We start from the raw sequence: 20,489 nt of genomic DNA on the forward strand, positions 1-20,489 counted from the left end.
TCAAAGTCACCTCATCACAAAATTTTTAGACCCTATCTAAACCTCTGTACCAAATTTGAAAATTTTCTGTCTATTGATGAAATAACTGAGAAAACGCGAAAAAAACGCTAATTTTCGGTGTATCTTTGGCGTTATTTCAAATTCCTTCTAACACAGCATTATTACACCCCAGCTGAGCTTCTGTAGTAAATTTGAACATTTTCTGTTCATTTGTTCTCGATAAAGCTGAGAAAGCGCAAAAAAAACGCTGGAAAATCGCAGATTTTGGGCGTATCTTTGGAATTTTTTTCAAATCCGTTCTTAGTGCGCCTCTAAAGGGCCAACTGAACATACCTACTAAATTTGGACGTTTTGGTCCGGTAGATTTTTAGTTGTGCGAGTGAGTGAGTCAGTCAGTGAGTGAGTGCCATTTCGCTTTTATATATATATAGATAATTTTAGTAATAAATATGCAACTATTTAATACGGTAACAGTTTGTGTCTTCAGAAAAAAGTAAACTGATACTATAGTCATTCTATCAGAGAACCAACAATAGTAGCCATATAACAATAAATTTTTCAATTGAGATATAAATTCTTTCGCTTATAAATTTTTCTAAATTATAATAGATAGGTAGAATTGAAGACGATCAAGAAGCCCTATTAAAATAAGTTAAGAAATCGTTCAAGTGAAACAGTCAAATACTCCTAAATTATAACAGCCAGATAGTTTTGAGAGAAACTATGTAAATGTTATTGACTATTATGTTCTAAACTAGTAGTTCTGTGAACAGTAGACCTCACGCAGTTTTCTCATCCACAAGTATCTGGTGTCACCTGTTCTAGTTGATTCAGTGTTGAATCACAATTAATTCACAGTTGAATCATAATTTACTCTCAAAAACTGTTATTTGTTTTCTCCAAGATTAAAAACTCACTTATGTTAATAAACTCATTTCACGTTTGAATTTGTATCCCATATGATAATTTATCCAGTTCCGTGATAATCTTTCCATCTAATAAAAATATTCCTTAAAATATTGTCAGCTGATTGATTATTACATTACATTCCTTAATCACAACATCAAATTAATGATTGGGCGAGAATCAACAGGATAAACCCAAAACTGTTCCTCTCCCTAATTTTGATAAAAATAGTCCAAATGAGGTTATGAAAACACTTATATAGAAATCACAAAAATTTACAGTCCAAATATACATTATAGGTACTAAAAATTTTGTATCTCGGTTGATCAGAAAGATGAAACAAATTATTATTACACTTGAAAATGCATTAAAAAATTGAAAAATATTAAAAAACTTGATAAATTTGAAGCCATAAAAATCACAAAAACATTCACTATCAGCATATGATTAAATTTATGAATAATTATATAGTCTGATTGATCCTATCTTCAAAGTAGATGATACAAAATAATACAGTGATATTAGAGTATGGAGGGATTCCTTTTCTTTTAATATTATCCTTAAAATGCAAAATTTCAAAAAAAAACCTTGTGTACACATCGACGCGCAGTTGAAAAAGGAATAAGGATTCCTGCCAAATCTCATAGAATTATATCAACGCGTTTGGCCGTAATCGCGTGCGTTACATGCAGTCAGACAAAAGAAAATCAGAGTTAAAACATAGACCTCACTACGCTCGGTCAATTAGTGCTGGTATTATTTCTATGTACCGTTCCTCAACTGGATAAAGAAGTTTTTAATAAGTAAAGAAGAATGATAAAGAAGTAATCAATTTTGTAGACTATATTGATGTATATAGTATACTGATATAAATAAATGTTGATATAATGGCATCAATGTTGAAACATGATTGTTGTGTTTAAATAATTCAAAAAGGGTACTGAGATTTTTATTTTTCTTTCTATTTATACTTATATTTATATATACTTTTTTTATACTTTATACTTTTGTTTATATTTATACTTTATACTTTCTATAGTATACTGATATTCCACATGCCTTGAACATTATTTATTTATTTATTTATTTATTTATTTATTATTTATTTATTTATTTATTTATTTATTTATTTATTTATTTATTATTTATTTATTTATTTATTCATTCATTTATTTATTTATTTATTCGTTGATATAATTACAAATCATATGAATATTATCGGGCCTATACCGATTTTTTATCAATGTCATTGAGAAATATATTACAGAAAAACGTTGAACAAGATCTCACACCTAGAAGCTGTGGTAGATAACGAACAAAAGCAGGAAACGACCAAAATCCGATAAAAAACAGGAAGCCTAGAAATCAATACTCTATTTTCATACAATCTCTACATTCAACCAGGCTATTATCCTTGTAATAAATCTAGTTGGGTTTCAACTTTTATTATAGATTTCACAGTTCTCTACATCTCATCTAGATTTATACTCTCATAAAAGCTTCAGTTTCGCCTATCTCTCCCATAAGCTTCTCATTAATTTTAAATTCTTCTTCATAATCTCATTCAATAGTTTTCCATAAAATGGAGAAGTTTCAGTTTTGCACATCTCTCCCAGAAGTTTCTCATGAATTTTTCTCCATTAGTTTTCCATAAAATCTTCAGTTCTCCAAGTTTTATCCAGTGGTTATCAATATTTATTTTCAGTTTTGTACAACTTTTCCAAATTTTTTCTATATTTTTTTTTAGTTTTATACCACTTGTCCAATAGTTGATCATGAATTTCGCAGTTTCCTACATTTTTCACCATAAGTTTTGAATATGATTTTTACCAATGATTTTCAGCTTTGTACATTTTTACCAACAGTTTCTATAGTGTTGTCCAATAATTGGCCATAAATTTCGCAGTTTCCCATAAGTTTTCGATATATACTTTTCAGTTTTGTACATTTTTACCAACATTTTCTATAGTCTTTCAGTTTTGTATATCTTGTCCAATAGTTGACCATAAATTTCGCAGTTTCCTACATTTTTCCCATAAGTTCTCAATATTTTTCTAGTTTTTACATATTTTCCAAACAGTTCCCATATTCTTTCAGCTTTGTGTATCTTTCTTATAAGTTCTCCCTAATTTTCCAGTTTTATACATCTTATTCAACAGTTGTCCACATTTTTTCCAGTTTTTTAATTTTATTTTAAGTATTCCACAATATTTTCAATTTCTTACCACTTATCCAATATTTTTGTCCAAACTTTTCCAGTTTTTGTATTTTATTTTAAATATTCCATAATTTTCTCAACTCCTGATCACTTATTCAATATTTGTCCATAATTTTCTCAGATTTCTTCATCCACCCATTGGTAGACCCATAGACTTTCGTTAATTCTTTACTGATTCCTAAAATTTATCTATCTACCTACTTTTCATAAAATGAAATATCTTCTGATTAATATATTTATTGATCTCTAAACTGTAGCCTATCTACCAACTTCTTTTTACAAGAAATATTTCTCGATCAGTTTATTAGTGAAAATCAGTATAAAACTCACAATTTCCATTTGTAATGTATTCTTCCATCCTTTTCTCGTTAATTTCTTCCAGATGGTTCCTTCTCTTTCTACCTTTTCTGTTATCTCTTATTGATAAAAATGAAGGGAAAACCATTCAGGAAGTAGAATGCAAGAGCGAAGCCTGCTTGGAAGCTGGTGAGTTAAAATATTTCTATTTTTAATTTATTTGAATTTATAATTTATAAAAGATAAGTGAATGAGAATAGCTTACCGCAACAAATTTAATAACTACGGTAATAATTGTAAATGAAAATAACTAGTATATAAAAATTTTTTATAGCTCGCTGCTATTGCATAATAATATTATTAGTGTTCACTGTTCAGTTATTATAGTCATAGCCTTAGTTATTATAGTCATTGGAAATGATAGTAAGGCATTGTTGCCTCTTCTCTTCTTCCATCACTTTCTATTAGAGACAGCTGTGATTCGAGTTATCTCTGTAATTCTGATCGGATAGGCCTATTAGGGCCGTTATTTGCACAGTGACAGCTTAAACTGAACTTAATCAGCTGTTGGCTTAAACTCAAAATTAATCACATTATAACAAATGAAACTTAAGATATAGATTTAATCCATTTTAAGATGAAATTTAGTTTTAAGGGCTGTGCAAACATACTTCAAATACAGAAGAATTGCGAAATAAGCACACTTAAATCATAAAATTACCTGAAAATTTTTCAATTAATAGTGAATATCGGGGCACCGAGCTTCGCCGTTATTTTTATTTATTGATAAACAGAACACAATTCTCTAAAATGATCGTGTTCATATTTTACAGCTGGCTATATTTTAGCTTATGAATTTCGGGGATGCGATATTTTGATTTTCCACAGAATCACACGCTCACTTTTTACTATCCGCAGCTGTTATACAGCCAAAGATGAATAATTATCCTTTTAATGTCGTTCAGCGAATTTTCCCAAGGATGAGACCTAGTGCAATCGAATTTTTATATCATAAACCTACTATGTTCCAAATTTCGTGAAAATCGTTGGAGCCGTTTTCGAGATCCGTTGAACATAAATAAATATCCAAATATAAAAATATATATAAATATTGCTCGCTTAATATTATTGGATAATGATGAATTATAGATCTCAAATTTATATTTACCATTACCAAGAAAATACCGTATCAAATCAAATTTTATTCTCTTCAAGAAACAGTTCACAAAATAATGTTAAATACCGTACATCACATAGGTAATCCAAAAAATATACAATAGACATACAATATTTCACAAACACAAAAAAACAGTTAATTAATACTACAATATCACGAGAAATCCCGTCCAGCCACTACCTCCATAAACAAAGCCTTAGTGCATTCTGGTGACGTCAGCACAGGTAGGGCTCCTACACCAATAAAAATTTGTTGATTTCAGCTGATCTATATCAGCTAGTGTTTTTATTGGTGTAGGATCCCTACCTGTGCTGACGTTACCATCAATCTCCTGTCATGCACTATGGCTTTGTTTACGGAGGTAGTGGTCCAGCACACAAAATCCCCTTGTAGTCCACTGGAGGGAGTCGCTAGATATAGAAACTATCATTTATAATTGAAAAACTATCATTTATAATAAATATAGCCTAAATCATTTTTATAAATATAAACTATCATTTTATAAATTAATAATACATTTTCAAAATTGGAATTGGATATTGTGATAGTCCATGATATTTATTCATAGCCTACAAAAGATATGACAACGGTTGGAGAAGGATAGAGCTATCTGCTTCATCTGATGATAGACAAGGATAGCAACACCAATTTTCATAATTTATTTGTTAATTTTAATCAACACCAAATTTAATAATATATTTGTTAATTTTAATCAATTTTAAAGCAATTAAAATTGCTTTAAAATTTGAAGAAACTTCAGTTTATTAATTTTAAAGCAATTTTAATTTCACAATGTATGTTTGTACATTGTGGAATATATTGCTTAATTAAGGTGGCTTCAATTTTGTTCGGAATAATTATTATGTAACCTATTGTTATGTATGTAAGTTAATTCTACATTTGGAACAAATAATTGTATGATTTTATTTTATTCTCCAATTATGAAGCCTATTGTTGTATATGTATTTCGACATATGAAACAAATAATTGCATGATTTAGTTTGATTTTGTATTATCTAGCGGCAGATTTGAACGCAGGTCTTGATAGGTCGGTGAATCCCTGCGATGACTTCTACCAGTTTACTTGTGGCAATTGGGCCAAAGTGCACCCTCTGCCCCCTACAGAGGCTCACTGGAACCAGTTCAATGTCGTCAATTTGAAGCTCGAACAGCAGTTGAAGAGTGAGTGAAAAATTATAGAGAAAATATAAAATTAGTAGATATTTAATTGTATAGTTAGTTTATTAAGTTGCAAATTTCTTCTCCAATTACTGTCGACCACTGTCTATTAATACTATGTGTTGTTGGGAGTGTAAGATGGCACAATATGAGAGACTACCAGCGTCACATCACTTCACCAAAAACAACTACCAGGACAATCAGCTTCAGTTAACACTCACATTTGCAACATAACGGTCCTTTAGAATGGCATATCACCATAAATGATACAGTATCAACACAATATGATACACCTTTAACTGAAGCCGATAACTGTCTATTATTAGTGTGTTGTTGGGAGTGTAAGAGTGTAAGAAGGGCACAGTATGAGAGACTACCAGCGTCACATAGCTTCACCAAAAACAACTACTAGGACTATCGGCTTCAGTTAACACTCACATTTGCAACATAAACACCCTATACACTGTCTATTATTAGTGTGTTGTTGGGAGTGTGAGAGTGTAAGAACGGCACAGTATGAGAGACTACCAGCGTCACATAGCTTCACCAAAAACAACTACTAGGACTATCGGCTCCAGTTAACACTCACATTTGCAACATAGACACCCTATACACTGTCTATTATTAGTGTGTTGTTGGGAGTGTAAGAGTGTAAGAAGGGCACAGTATGAGAGACTACCAGCGTCACATAGCTTCACCAAAAACAACTACTAGGACTATCAGCTTCAGTTTACAGTCACATTTGCAACATAGACACCCTATACACTGTCTATTATTAGTGTGTTGTTGGGAGTGTAAGAGTGTAAGAAGGGCACAGTATGAGAGACTACCAGCGTCACATAGCTTCACCAAAAACTACTACTAGGACTATCGGCTTCAGTTAACACTCACATTTGCAACATAGACACCCTATACACTGTCTATTATTAGTGTGTTGTTGAGAGTGTAAGAAGGGCACACTATGAGAGACTACCCAGGTAGCACACCTACGTGTTTCCAACGTTGAAATTTGGTTGTTGAGGTTGAATAACCGTTAGCGGTTGAATTTTTCAACGTTTTAAATGCAACGTTGTTTTCAACGGTTGATCTATCGTTGAAAACACGTTGAAAACGAGCTTCCAATTCCACCACTCACAGCGCTACAGTAGTCCTTACACAAAAACGGATCTATCAACGACGATCGACTGATCAACGCCATTTCTTGTTTGAATTCTCATCACGTTGATGAAAGCTGTGAACTCTTTTAGAAGAGTCTACCTATTCCACTTTGACTTGGTAAGTTTATTTAATTTATTATTCTTATTTAAAAGATGAGATTGTTTGGTGATTTATTGTCTAAACTTCAAAACAAATATTGTGTGTTGAACATATTAATTATGTTTACATTTGAGGTTAGGGTTAGGTAAGTTATATTATGTTTTAAATTAGAGGGCTCTAATTTAATATAATTATTAAAAATTAATATAATACAATAAGCTTGGTTTTAAGTATTTTACATGTAGCCTACTACTTAACTTCCAAATAAATTACTATTACTTTGATTCCTCCACAAATATTTTCATTATGCTATCTATGTATTGTTTTTGTCACAGGACTGCTTGTGTTGAGAAATTCCATCGAACTTAATATAATAACACTGAACTTAATATAATATAAATCACTTAACATCAAAGTGATTGCTTTTAACAAGTTCAGTAATTAACTCGGTGATCCAAGAAATTGAAAACGGGTGTCCGGAGTTCAGCTCATAAATATTAACATTTTCCAAATATTGTCATTCCATGGTGACGAAATTTAGCTTAAACTTGTTCATTTTAAAATTAAATTTTCAATTAATTTATGCATGTTTACAACCCATATATGTCAAGGATATTTTTGATTAATTTCATTGTGATTTTAAACTTTTGGTCTAGGTTTACAAAATTTAGTAGGCCAATAAAAAATGGTTGAAATATCGGGATACAACTGTTTTTTTTATAAAACTAAGTATGTACCTACAGTAACTATTAAATTTTACTCATAAATCTAAAAAATAAATTTTATATAGAGCCTTATTTGTTTACTTCTATAGGCCTAATGAAAGAGGAGTATTTCAAGTTAAAATTCGTCTATGCTACAAAATTTGGAAACCCAATATTCTTACTTTATTCTTAGTTCTTTTGAATGTTTGAACGAACAGCTGGCGTGACTTTCTCGTCTGACTATTGTATAGTAATGGACTATTTTTATCTAAAAAACAGTCATCACCTCGCACATTATTAGATGTGCACTTGAGAAAAATTTCTGTACTTGTTGTTAAAAGCAATTCCCTTTTAACCATGCAACATCTGTATCAAATAATAACTCCTATGTGGTGGCAAAATTTCATCTGCCTTCATATTATAGAATTTCTTATTAAAATTTATATTACCTTATGTTTCAGATTCTATCAAAAAATCTTGTGGGTCGACTGTGGGCATTGAGACCCAAATTGAAGACGCTATTAAGGATTGGCTAAAATATTTGACAGTCAGAGTATTTTCAATGGAGAAAAAAACAATCTAATTTCGTCGGTAATTAAAAAGTATTATGAAATGAAAGTGGAAAGTTATTTTGAAAGTCCCTTTCTATTGAAACACTGTAATAAAATATTTGTTTCTCTATTGCATAAAACTATCATCATACCTGAAAACTAAAATGTAGGCGGGTTTATACGATGCCAATTGACAAGACAATAATATTGTCTTCTGAAATTTATAGCTGGTGTAAAGTATCAATTGAATCTTTTAATTCTAGAACCATCATCTAGGCATAGCTAAATAAAAACTAATTGACAATTATTATTGTTTTGCCAATTGGCATAGTTTAAACCTGGCATTAATGTCAAGTAAAAATTTAGATGATCTATATTATTTGCTAGAAAGAATTGAGCTATTTTTGCTCACCACAGATAAAATTATCATACTAAAAATTCAAGATTTTTAAACAACTGCTGAATTCTTGAAATAATGGTTTTAATTTATGTTTCTTACAGACATAAAATGTTTTTGAGCTTGGCAGAGTATATTAAATTACCATGGTAATTTGGTTGTAACCATCTTAGTTCTTTAAACAACCTTTCATCATACTATTTTTGTGGATCAAAATTGAAGTAATATGGAAATAGAAAGAAAAATAAAAATCTCAGTATCCTTTTTGAATCATTTAAATAATGATTAATAATAGTGATTAAATAATTCAAAAAGGATACTGAGATTTTTATTTTCCTTTCTATTTCTATAAAAAGTAGCCCTATACAGAAAAGAGATGAATATGGTTTTTATTGTGTGTTTTTAATGTCAACTTACCAATGTACCGCATTGCAGGGTAATATTTCTGTTACATGAAATCATATGTAAATAAATGGAAATATGATTTCGTATTTTCATCTCTTTTCAAATGATTTTAGAAATATTGCCATGTAATTGATAAGGTACCGGTTCAAAAGTATGGCTAATTCAACGTCTATTTATAGTTGAGAATAATGGTTGTCACAACGTGCTTTCAACGTCTATTTATGGTTGAAAATAATGGTTGTCACGACGTGCTTTCAACGTCTATTTATAGTTGAAAATAATGGTTGTTACAATGTTTTTTCAACTATTATTCAACGTTGAAAATAATGTGGAAACGGCGGACATTTTCTCGTGTTTTCAACGTTGAATTTAAACGTCTTTTCAACGTTAAGGTGTTACGTGTTTCTAACGTTATTTCAACGTTTCTGTGCTACCTGGGTACCAGCGTCACATAGCTTCACCAAAAACAACTACTAGGACTATCGGCTTCAGTTAACACTCACATTTGCAACTTAGACACCCTATACACTGTCTATTATTAGTGTGTTGTTGGGAGTGTAATTGGGAGTGTAAGAGTGTAAGAAGGGCACAGTATGAGAGACTACCAGCGTCACATAGCTTCACCAAAAACAACTACTAGGACTATCGGCTTCAGTTAACACTCACATTTGCAACATAGACACCCTATACACTGTCTATTATTAGTGTGTTGTTGGGAGTGTAAGAGTGTAAGAAGGGCACAGTATGAGAGACTACCAGCGTCACATAGCTTCACCAAAAACTACTACTAGGACTATCGGCTTCAGTTAACACTCACATTTGCAACATAGACACCCTATACACTGTCTATTATTAGTGTGTTGTTGGGAGTGTAAGAGTGTAAGAAGGGCACAGTATGAGAGACTACCAGCGTCACATAGCTTCACCAAAAACAACTACTAGGACTATCGGCTTCAGTTAACACTCACATTTGCAACATAGACACCCTATACACTGTCTATTATTAGTGTGTTGTTGCGAGTGTAAGAGTGTAAGAAGGGCACACTATGAGAGACTACCAGCGTCACATAGCTTCACCAAAAACAACTACTAGGACTATTGGCTTCAGTTAACACTCACATTTGCAACATAGACACCCTATACACTGTCTATTATTAGTGTGTTGTTGGGAGTGTAAGAAGGGCATAGTATGAGAGACTACCAGTGTCACATAGCTTCACCAAAAACAACTACTAGGACTATCGGCTTCAGTTAACACTCACATTTGCAACATAGACACCCTATACACTGTCTATTATTAGTATGTTGTTGGGAGTGTAAGAGTGGAAGAAGGGCACAGTATGAGAGACTACCAGCGTCACATAGCTTCACCAAAAACTACTACTAGGACTATCGGCTTCAGTTAACACTCACATTTGCAACATAGACACCCTATACACTGTCTATTATTAGTGTGTTGTTGGGAGTGTAAGAGTGTAAGAAGGGCACAGTATGAGAGACTACCAGCGTCACATAGATTCACCAAAAACAACTACTTGGACTATCGGCTTCAGTTAACACTCACATTTGCAACAAAGACACCCTATACACTGTCTATTATTAGTGTGTTGTTGGGAGTGTAATTGGGAGTGTAAGAGTGTAAGAAGGGCACAGTATGAGAGACTACCAGCGTCACATAGCTTCACCAAAAACAACTACTAGGACTATCGGCTTCAGTTAACACTCACATTTGCAACATAGACACCCTATACACTTTCTATTATTAGTGTGTTGTTGGGAGTGTAAGAGTGTAAGAAGGGCACAGTATGAGAGACTACCAGCGTCACATAGCTTCACCAAAAACAACTACTAGGACTATTGGCTTCAGTTAACACTCACATTTGCAACATAGACACCCTATACACTGTCTATTATTAGTGTGTTGTTGGGAGTGTAAGAGAGTAAGAAGGGCACAGTATGAGAGACTACCAGTGTCACATAGCTTCACCAAAAATCTGGTGTGGCGCACTCACACAACTTTCCTTGCCGTTATGAAAATTGATCACCTGAAGCTAGTGTTCCCGCGCATCTCAAGTCTACTATTCAAAGATTTGAGCCAGCTGGTGACAGGGCAATATATAGCTAGAGACACACATAAGGTCTGCTATCTCTTCATAGTGAATGATTCAATAGAATCAACAATAATTTGCAATTGAATAATCACATTTTCTCGAATTTAAAGCTTATTTTCAATTTTAGGTGAAAATGTTACTGAACATTAATTGTAGAGATTTTCATGCTCAATCTACTCCACTTGATTTTTTTCGTTTCAATTGTATCTAAAGCCTGATAATTGGGAATCTATCTGCATTGATGGGGCGAAGCTCCTGAAATTGTTACAGATATGGGACTTGTGGCAGTTGATAGAGCTTATCGATGACTATTTTAGGTATGAATTTGATCAAAATCGTTGGAGCCGTTCCCGAGAAAATCACGAAAAACCCTGTTTTTGACAACATTCTCGCCATTTTAGCCGCCATCTAGAATTGCATTTGATCGAAATTGTTCGTGTCGGATCCTTATAGTGAAAGGACCTTAAGTTCCAAATTTCAAGTCATTCCGTTAATTGGGAGATGAGATATCGTGTACACAGACGCACATACACTCATACACACACACACACACACACACACACACACACACACACACACACACACATACAGACCAATACCCAAAAACCAGTTTTTTGGACTCAGGGGACCTTGAAATGTATAGAAATTTGGAAATTGGGGTACCTTAATTTTTTTCGGAAAGCAAAACTTTCCTTACCTATGGTAATAGGGCAAGGAAAGTAAAAACAACTACTAGGACTATCGGCTTCAGTTAACACTCACATTTGCAACATAGACACCCTATACACTGTCTATTATTAGTGTGTTGTTGGGAGTGTAAGAGTGTAAGAAGGGCACAGTATGAGAGACTACCAGCGTCACATAGCTTCACCAAAAACAACTACTAGGACTATCGGCTTCAGTTAACACTCACATTTGCAACATAGACACCATATACACTGTCTATTAATAGTGTGTTGTTGGGAGTGTAAGAGTGTAAGAAGGGCACAGTATGAGAGACTACCAGCGTCACATAGCTTCACCAAAAACAACTACTAGGACTATCGGCTTCAGTTAACATTCACATTTGCAACATAGACACCCTATACACTGTCTATTATTAGTGTGTTGTTGGGAGTGTAAGAAGGGCACAGTATGAGAGACTACCAGCGTCACATAGCTTCACCAAAAACAACTACTAGGAATATCGGCTTCAGTTAACAGTCACATTTGCAACATAGACACCCTATACACTGTCTATTATTAGTGTGTTGTTGGGAGTGTGAGAGTGTAAGAACGGCACAGTATGAGAGACTACCAGCGTCATATAGCTTCACCAAAAACAACTACTAGGACTATCGGCTTCAGTTAACACTCACATTTGCAACATAGACACCCTATACACTGTCTATTATTAGTGTGTTGTTGGGAGTGTAAGAGTGTAAGAAGGGCACAGTATGAGAGACTACGAGCGTCACATAGCTTGACCAAAAACAACTACTAGGACTATCGGCTTCAGTTAACAGTTACATTTGCAACAAAACGGTCCTTTACCATGGCATATATAAAATCACCATAAATGATCCAGAATCAGCATAATATGATACAGTATCATCTCAACTTGATACCCAACACCATTATTTGATACAAAACTTGCAAACTTTGAATATGAATTCTACAAACCATGGCATATCTTCTTATGCTATCTTTTCTCTAACGTAGGTATAATTTTATAAAATTTATTAAATCAATGTTAATAAGGAGTAATTACAACTATTATTTAACGGTGAGCTCCATTCCTGTTTTCTCCTTCTTCTCTTTCTTCTTTTTCTTGATCTTCATCTTCTTCTATTCTTATAAAACATTTTTTTGCTTCAGAAATTCTTGAGACCCCGAACAAGCCTTCAGATTTGGAACCTGTGAAGGCGCTAAGAATGCTGTATAAAACCTGCACTAATATTGGTAAATATATGTTCTCATATAAAAAGCTTATTCTTGCTTATCTTGTTTGGGCATTTTGTATAATTATTATGATTTATTTAATACTGATTTTAAATTGGGAAACACTAATTTTGTTGTCAATAATTCCCCTTTATGATGAATAATAAGAGAATCAATATTCTTCAGATAATTCCAAAATATAATAATTAATTTATTTTGTTCACAAGTTTTGAAAATTAGGCCCGCCGCAAAGTAAAGCCTCGTGGGATGTTTTGTAAACCATTCTTCTGGCTTCTCTAGACATCTGTATAATACGTGCAATGAATAATCCACTTGTCAGCTGATTGATTATGAATAATTCTATAGCAATGGTTTTCAAAACATCCCACGGCGTGGGTTGCTTTTCGTGGATTAAAGTGGGTCTACTTTGCGGCGGGATTCTGAGTCGATTCTCCCTCTGGAGATTAGCTATATGATAATTATAATATTCTTCAGAAGTATTATTACATCAAAATTTTTAGTATCTTTTATTCGTACTATTATTGTCGTTTTGTTTTTCCAAATTTTTATAATTTGTTTGTAATTTCAACTGCATAAAAAATGATATTAAATTATCTTGAAAGAGATCAGTTAAATACAGCTATATCATTGCAGTATTTCAGAATAAATTTCAGTATTTCGAAAAGTCTTCGGCGTGAATTACAGCATTTAATTTGGATTTTCGTTTAATAATAATAATTGACTCATTAGGATTTGAATAATTGCAATATCTCAGTAATTTCCATATGTAGACTTGCTGGCCGCTTTCGCTTCGTATAAAATGAGCGCTGCTATCCAGAAATTGTCAGTTTAGTGTAAGAGTAAGCATTCCTGATTTCGATTCCCAGGTTGACAAATAATTTTTGAATAGTAGCGCTCATCGAATTTCCATCTAGCTGTTTACCCTGTTGTCAATATTTGCAGTAGCAGAAGTCTTCGGGGTGAATTACAGCATTTAATTTGGATTGATAATTGACTAATTATTAATTCATTAGCATTTGAATAATTGCAATACCTATCTCAGTAATTTTCATCTGTAGAATAAAGAATGTATCGTTTTGCTTCATGTGTAGTATTTATTTATTTATTTATAAGGTTAGCAAGAAAAATACAAGAATCGGAAAAGAACAGGCAATTGCCTAAAACTTCTTCAATTTCCTAATTTAGTTTTAAATTGTCCAAAATATTATAGGTTATGTCCATTCAAATTTTCCACACCAAATCACAATCTAAAATATAAATTAGAATAAAACAAACAATTTTAAATTATTGTAAACTGTTCAAATATCCTTGATGAAAACAAATCAAATTTACGAATAAAATATTTACTTTTTTCTTTTCGTGTACTGGTGCTGAAATCTGTTGAAATCTTTCAACAGATCTTTAATTTTATTCTATCTTTAACAAATCTATTTGTAACAAATGAAAAATTTGTAACAAATAGATAAAATATTTAAAAAAATATTTTTTCAACAAATCTTTCATTTTATTCTATTTTTCATTACAGAGAGATTGGAACTAGACGGTTTGAGACCCTTGATGGAACAGTTCGATGAATGGGGAGGCTGGCCCATGTTAACTAACAACTGGAACCCCCAAGACGTTAACTGGCAAGAGCTGTTGGTTTATCTCAGTTTAAACATGGATTACAGTCCTCTAATCAGCACGTCGGTTAATGTGGACAGGAAGAACTCCAACGTTTATGTGATCACTGTAAGTTTACTAGATCTCTGATAATTTTGTAATTTTTGATAATTTAGTAGCCTATATCTGTAGTGAGGACCTTAACGTGGACCTCTTATTTTAAATTCTTCAAGTTTTCAGTTTGTCAAGGTTATAATTGGATCCTTGCGAAGCACTGGTTACCTGTAGTTGTAGCGAGGTCAACGTTATAGTGACAGTGCTTGATTAGCGATGGTATTGCTATCCTTGTCTATCATTCAACAAAGCGGAAAGCGCTATCTCTTTCTCGTTTTGCTCTGTTGCCAGATCGACTTTTAACAATGTAAAATTAATAATAATTAATTAACAATATATTTCATCTTAGTTATGGAAATTCATTATTAAATTATTGAAAAATTAAAATTTTTATAAGTTTATCAGAGATTGACAATGGTGTAATAACTGAAACCGGTCTTTCTAAGTATCAATAAATCTGTGTTTTTTGACAATTTCTTAGTCTTTTTCATTCAATAAAAATATAATTCCTTGCTTGGTGAAATAGAATTGATTATTTTAAACGAGAATGAACCGTTAATATTACATCAATAAACCTGTATCAGCTACCGTCTATAGAAGGCAGTGACAAGACAGAGGATCGTCCAATCTTTCTCCACTGCCATTATAACGTGGACCTCACTATAGCAGGTAACCAGTGCTTCGCAAGTATCCAATTAAAACCTTGACAACCTGAAAACTTGACATACTGAAATCTTGAAGAATTCATAATAATAGGCCTATAACCATCCTCGGTTAATTGAGAATCTTTATAAGCCAAATGTGAAGTTAATGAGTTGAGTAGTTGAGACGTGATGATGCGTCATTCGTGAATTTCCTATCCCCTACCTGTATAAGCCAGTTCTTTCCTTTATTATATTATGAATAATAGACTACTGCAGTTCAGAGGTAGCAATGGTTTGAAAGTCACTTTAAACTAGTAGTTTTGTGAACAGTAGACCTCACGCAGTATTCTCATCCACAAGTACCTGATTGAAACTATAGACCTTATGGAAATACAGCAATAGACTGGCTTCTCCACACATCAGTGTAATCACTTGTCAGCTGATTTATGATGAATAACTCTATAGTCTGATTTTTACTCTATAGTAGTTCTGTGAACAGTAGACCTCACGCAGTATTCTCATCCACAAGTACCTGATTGAAACTATAGACCTTATGGAAATACAGCAATAGACTGGCTTCTCCACACATCTGTGTAATCACTTGTCAGCTGATTATGATGAATAACTCTATAGTCTGATTTTTACTCTATAGTAGTTCTGTGAACAGTAGACCTCACGCAGTATTCTCATCCACAAGTACCTGATTGAAACTATAGACCTTATGGAAATACAGCAATAGACTGGCTTCTCCACACATCTGTGTAATCACTTGTCAGCTGATTTATGATGAATAATGCTATAGTCTGATTTTCACTCTAATATTGGCGTATGAAGGAGGCTTTTCTTTCCTTTTATATTATCCTTAAAATGCAAAATTTCCAAAAACCTTGTATATACGTCGACGCGCAATTTAAAAAGGAACATACCTGTCAAATTTCATGAAAATTTTTACCGCGTTTCGCCGTAAATGCGCAACATATAAACAATTAAACATTCAAACATTTCAACATTCAAACTTTCAAACATTTAAACATTAAGAGAAATGCCAAACCTTCGACTTGAATCTTAGACCTCACTACGCTCGGTCTATAAGCATTTGAAGATGAGTGATTTCTCTGATCTGAGAGTGAAGGGAAGATTTTATGTTTGAGTGAATAACTCACCCTGTATTGTAGCGAAAAGTCTCATATTATAGCACGACACTCCTTGGGTCAACCTCTAGGCCTATATATTGATTAATGATTATATATATATGATTATATATGATTATATATGATTAATGATTATATATATATTGATTTATTCAAAAAAAAAAATTGAAATTTTTGAATTTTAAAAATTATTTTTCAGATCGACCAGCCCACTCTCTCACTCTCTAGATCCATGTTGGTCAATCCAGAGCTTTATCCAGTTCAGATTTCGGCGTTCAAGAAATGGATTCTAGACATGGCGGCCATTTTGGGTCAACAACAACGGATAGAGAGAGAGGTATTGATGCAGATTCCTATTGAAGTAGAGAGGATAGTGAATTTCGAGATCAATTTGGCTAAGGTTCGTATTTATATTTTTTTAAAACTGTTCGTTTATAGTTTTCAAAACTATTGTTTCTTTACTCTGAATAAGAGAAGACTTACTTTATTTTATTCCTTGAACAAAAAAAAAAAATCAGTTTTGCGAGATCGGGAGAAATTTCAACCTACAAAACATAACTCGACATCGTCTATGATATCAAATTATCACCACAGACGGAAATAAATTGGAAATTGCATTTGTTCAAATGCCAATTAATGAATAATAATTATCACGAAAATCCCAATTAAATGCTGTAAATTACCCAGAAGAATAAAAAATAATGTTTGTGTAGTAGCTATCATCGAATTTGCATCTAGCTGTTTACCCTGTTGTCAATATTTGCAGTAGCAGAAGTCTTCGGGGTGATTTAAAACATTTAATTGGGATTTTCGTTTAATATTAATTATTTAAATTATTACTGTTTTTCTTTGTGATGTGTATATTTTTTATTGAAATTTAATTTTGAATCCTCTCAAAAAACATTTCTATCAACATTGAATCTATAACAATCGTCAATTAGTTTTAAGTATTTTTGAAATATTTTAGTTTCTTGATTTTGATTTTTTTATTCAATTTTCAATTCTTTATCGTACGAAATATTTCTATGATCAGACATTGAAGTATTTCCATATTATGATGAATCTACAAAGACTATTCTTATTATATTATAGACTAGTAGGTAACCCGTGCTCCGCAAAGGTCTAATTAAAAACTTGACAAACTGAAAACGTGGTCTATAACCATCCTCCGTAAATTAAGAATAATCTATAAGTAAAATGTCAAGTAAATCAGTTGAGTAGTTGAGACGTGATGATGCGTCATTCGTGAATTTCCTATCCCCTACGTGTATAAGCCAGTAGTTATTTCCTTTATTATATTATAGATTATAGACCTATTTATATTTTATTATGCATTCATTCCAGTTGACATCTCCTTCTGAGCTAAGACGCAACGGTGAGAGAATCTATAACAATATGACAATCGGAGATCTCCAGGAATGGACTGATTCTGCTTCTGAAACTGGAGAATCTTTGGTAAATAGAAGGAATTACTTCTCTTTTTTCCCTACAACTCCCCTTTTTTACCTCCTCAACACTTTAACTTCAGTCTTCTTCTTCCTCTTCTTCTCCTCCTTCCCTTCCTCCTCCATCTCCTCCCATCCTCCTACGCCTCTTCATATTCAATTTGTTTGTCTTCCACCTCCTCAAGTTGAAGTGATTTACTCCAAATTATGGAAGTCAGAGTACTTATTCAGTTTTATTTTTATCCCTCTTCTTCTTCTTATATTTCCTCCTCCTTCTTTTCTCCCCCCCCCTCCTCATCATCCTTCACTCCTTCACCTCATCCGTTCACCTTCTTGTACTTTTGTCAAAACTGCAAACACAATTTCTAAACTTCTTGTTATAGTTTATAACAAGATTCTTTTTCTTAATATTGAATTTTAAAAACTGTTTAAGATGACCAACAACAGGTCGAAACGATCGTCACTACAAAAGTAAGTGCATTTTCGCTTCAAAAGTGGTTTTTAAAATTCAAGTTTAATTTTAACAGTGAAAAAGTAAGGATATACAACAGAGTTCTTCTTCTTCTCCATTACTCTTTCTTCTTCTTCTACTACTTCTTCTCCCTCTTCCCCTTCCCCCACAATTTCTTCCTCTTCTCCTTCTTCCCCACAGTTCTTCTTCTTCACCTCCTTCTTCGTTTTCTTCCACTTCTTCTTATCCTCCTTTTGTTCCTTCTCTTCCTCCTTCTTCTGTTATTCATCTTCCACTCTCCATCATTTTGGTAGAGAGTTAGTGGGAAGGATACTTCGAATATTGTTTCCGAAGAATGGACATTGATATGTCCAAAGCTCCGCCAATTTATGTAGATGCAATACAATATTATCTATGGTTATTATATTACAAATTGCTTTTTTCATATCATTGTACAGTTCAATAATTATTTCCTTAGTCTATATTATGTAAATTCATCTATAATTTTGCTGTATTGTAAGCTATTGTATATAAGTGTATAAGCCAGTATTTATTGTAATCTGCATAAATAAAGTACTCAATCAATCAATCTTATTTTTCTTCTCCTATCCATTCTCCTATTCTTCATCTATTAACCTTTGTCTCCCTCTTCTTGTCTGAAATTAATAGGTTGACTATGTATCCATTTTTGGTCTCGTCTACCTGTCCTCTTATTCTCGTTCTCAATTTTTTTCTACTTCCACCTCTTTCTTCTTCTTGTTTCTCATTGTTTCATGTTATACTCATTTTTGTTTTTTTAATCTTCTTCTTCTACTAATTCTTCTTCACCATTTTCTCCTACTCCACCTCATCCTACTTCTTCTCATCCAACTTACACTTTCTGTAATAATTACTATTTTCTCCTATTTTGCAAATAGACTGGCTCTCTCTGCTGAAAGTTACTCCATCTATTATTATACCTAATAAGTTTTTTTCGCCACACTGCACAGAAAGCAGCTGTTTTGCAGTCCCTACGTAGATCTGAAAGACATTGTTTGCAGACGACTCTCGTCTGACGTCAGAACAGGTTTCTTTCTGGCTAAGGCCGGAAAGTTTGAAAATTTTTGAAAATGTGTTTGGACAACTGTGCCATATGGTGCATTGTGTTCAGGAGGGTGAGAACGGAAATTTCCACCCCACTTTGAGTACCCTATGACGTCTGGTTCTTGAGATATGAAAGTTTCCCCCCCCCCTCATAAAACATTCTTATTCAATTTATTATTCTTATTTATATAGCTGATGCCAGAAAGTTAGGCGGCTCTGTGGGTCACATGGTGTAACCTACTCACAGCAGATGTAATGCATCTATTTATTGCCAAGCTAGATGACAACTCTACTTGACAACATCAGCTGTTGGAAGGCACAAGAGACCCACGAAACTGCCTACTTTTTTGGCGTCAGCTATACCTGTAGTTTGGCGAAAAATATCGTACGCGACTCTCATACTATCTCATATATCACATAAACTATCCCCATACCGTAAACACCAACTTTCTGTGCTTGTAGCGTAATATACTATTCCCTTGTCTCTGCAGATAGACTGGCTGTCGCTACTGAAAATGCTCCTCCAAGACACCAACTCAGAGATCGATTTATCGGAGAGAGTGATAGTGCGTGAGATGGATTACCTGTTCAACCTGGTGCGCCTGATGGAGTCCACCCAGCAGAAGACAATCGTCAACTACCTCTTCATCAAATGGATCCGCGTGATTAGCACAGAGATGACGATCGATATGAGGAGGGCGACGTTCTTCTTTGATCAAGTCTTCACTGGGGCACAAGAGGAACAGATCAGGTATCAGAAAAATAAATAATTTTCTATTTTTATAAAATACAGTAATAAAGTAGCTCGAAATAGCTCGTTCCCCTGAAATTTCTCCTCCTTCTTTACTATTCCGCC

General features: G+C 33.2%; 1 protein-coding gene across 1 annotated transcript in view; it reads left to right on the forward strand.

Annotated features, from left to right (window-relative positions):
• LOC111058247 (neprilysin-4) overlaps positions 1 to 20,489 on the forward strand; it is a gene marked incomplete at its 3' end in the record, with an annotated part of 38,977 nt that overhangs the window by 592 nt on the left and 17,896 nt on the right. Inside the window, 7 exon segments of the mRNA XM_039440996.1 lie at positions 3,507 to 3,610; positions 5,619 to 5,780; positions 13,060 to 13,143; positions 14,669 to 14,874; positions 16,854 to 17,054; positions 17,999 to 18,109; positions 20,125 to 20,384. Coding sequence (XP_039296930.1) covers positions 3,507 to 3,610; positions 5,619 to 5,780; positions 13,060 to 13,143; positions 14,669 to 14,874; positions 16,854 to 17,054; positions 17,999 to 18,109; positions 20,125 to 20,384 — 1,128 coding nt within the window.

Source organism: Nilaparvata lugens, chromosome 14, assembly GCF_014356525.2.
Source record: "Nilaparvata lugens isolate BPH chromosome 14, ASM1435652v1, whole genome shotgun sequence".
NCBI classification, from domain to species: Eukaryota; Metazoa; Arthropoda; class Insecta; order Hemiptera; family Delphacidae; genus Nilaparvata; species Nilaparvata lugens.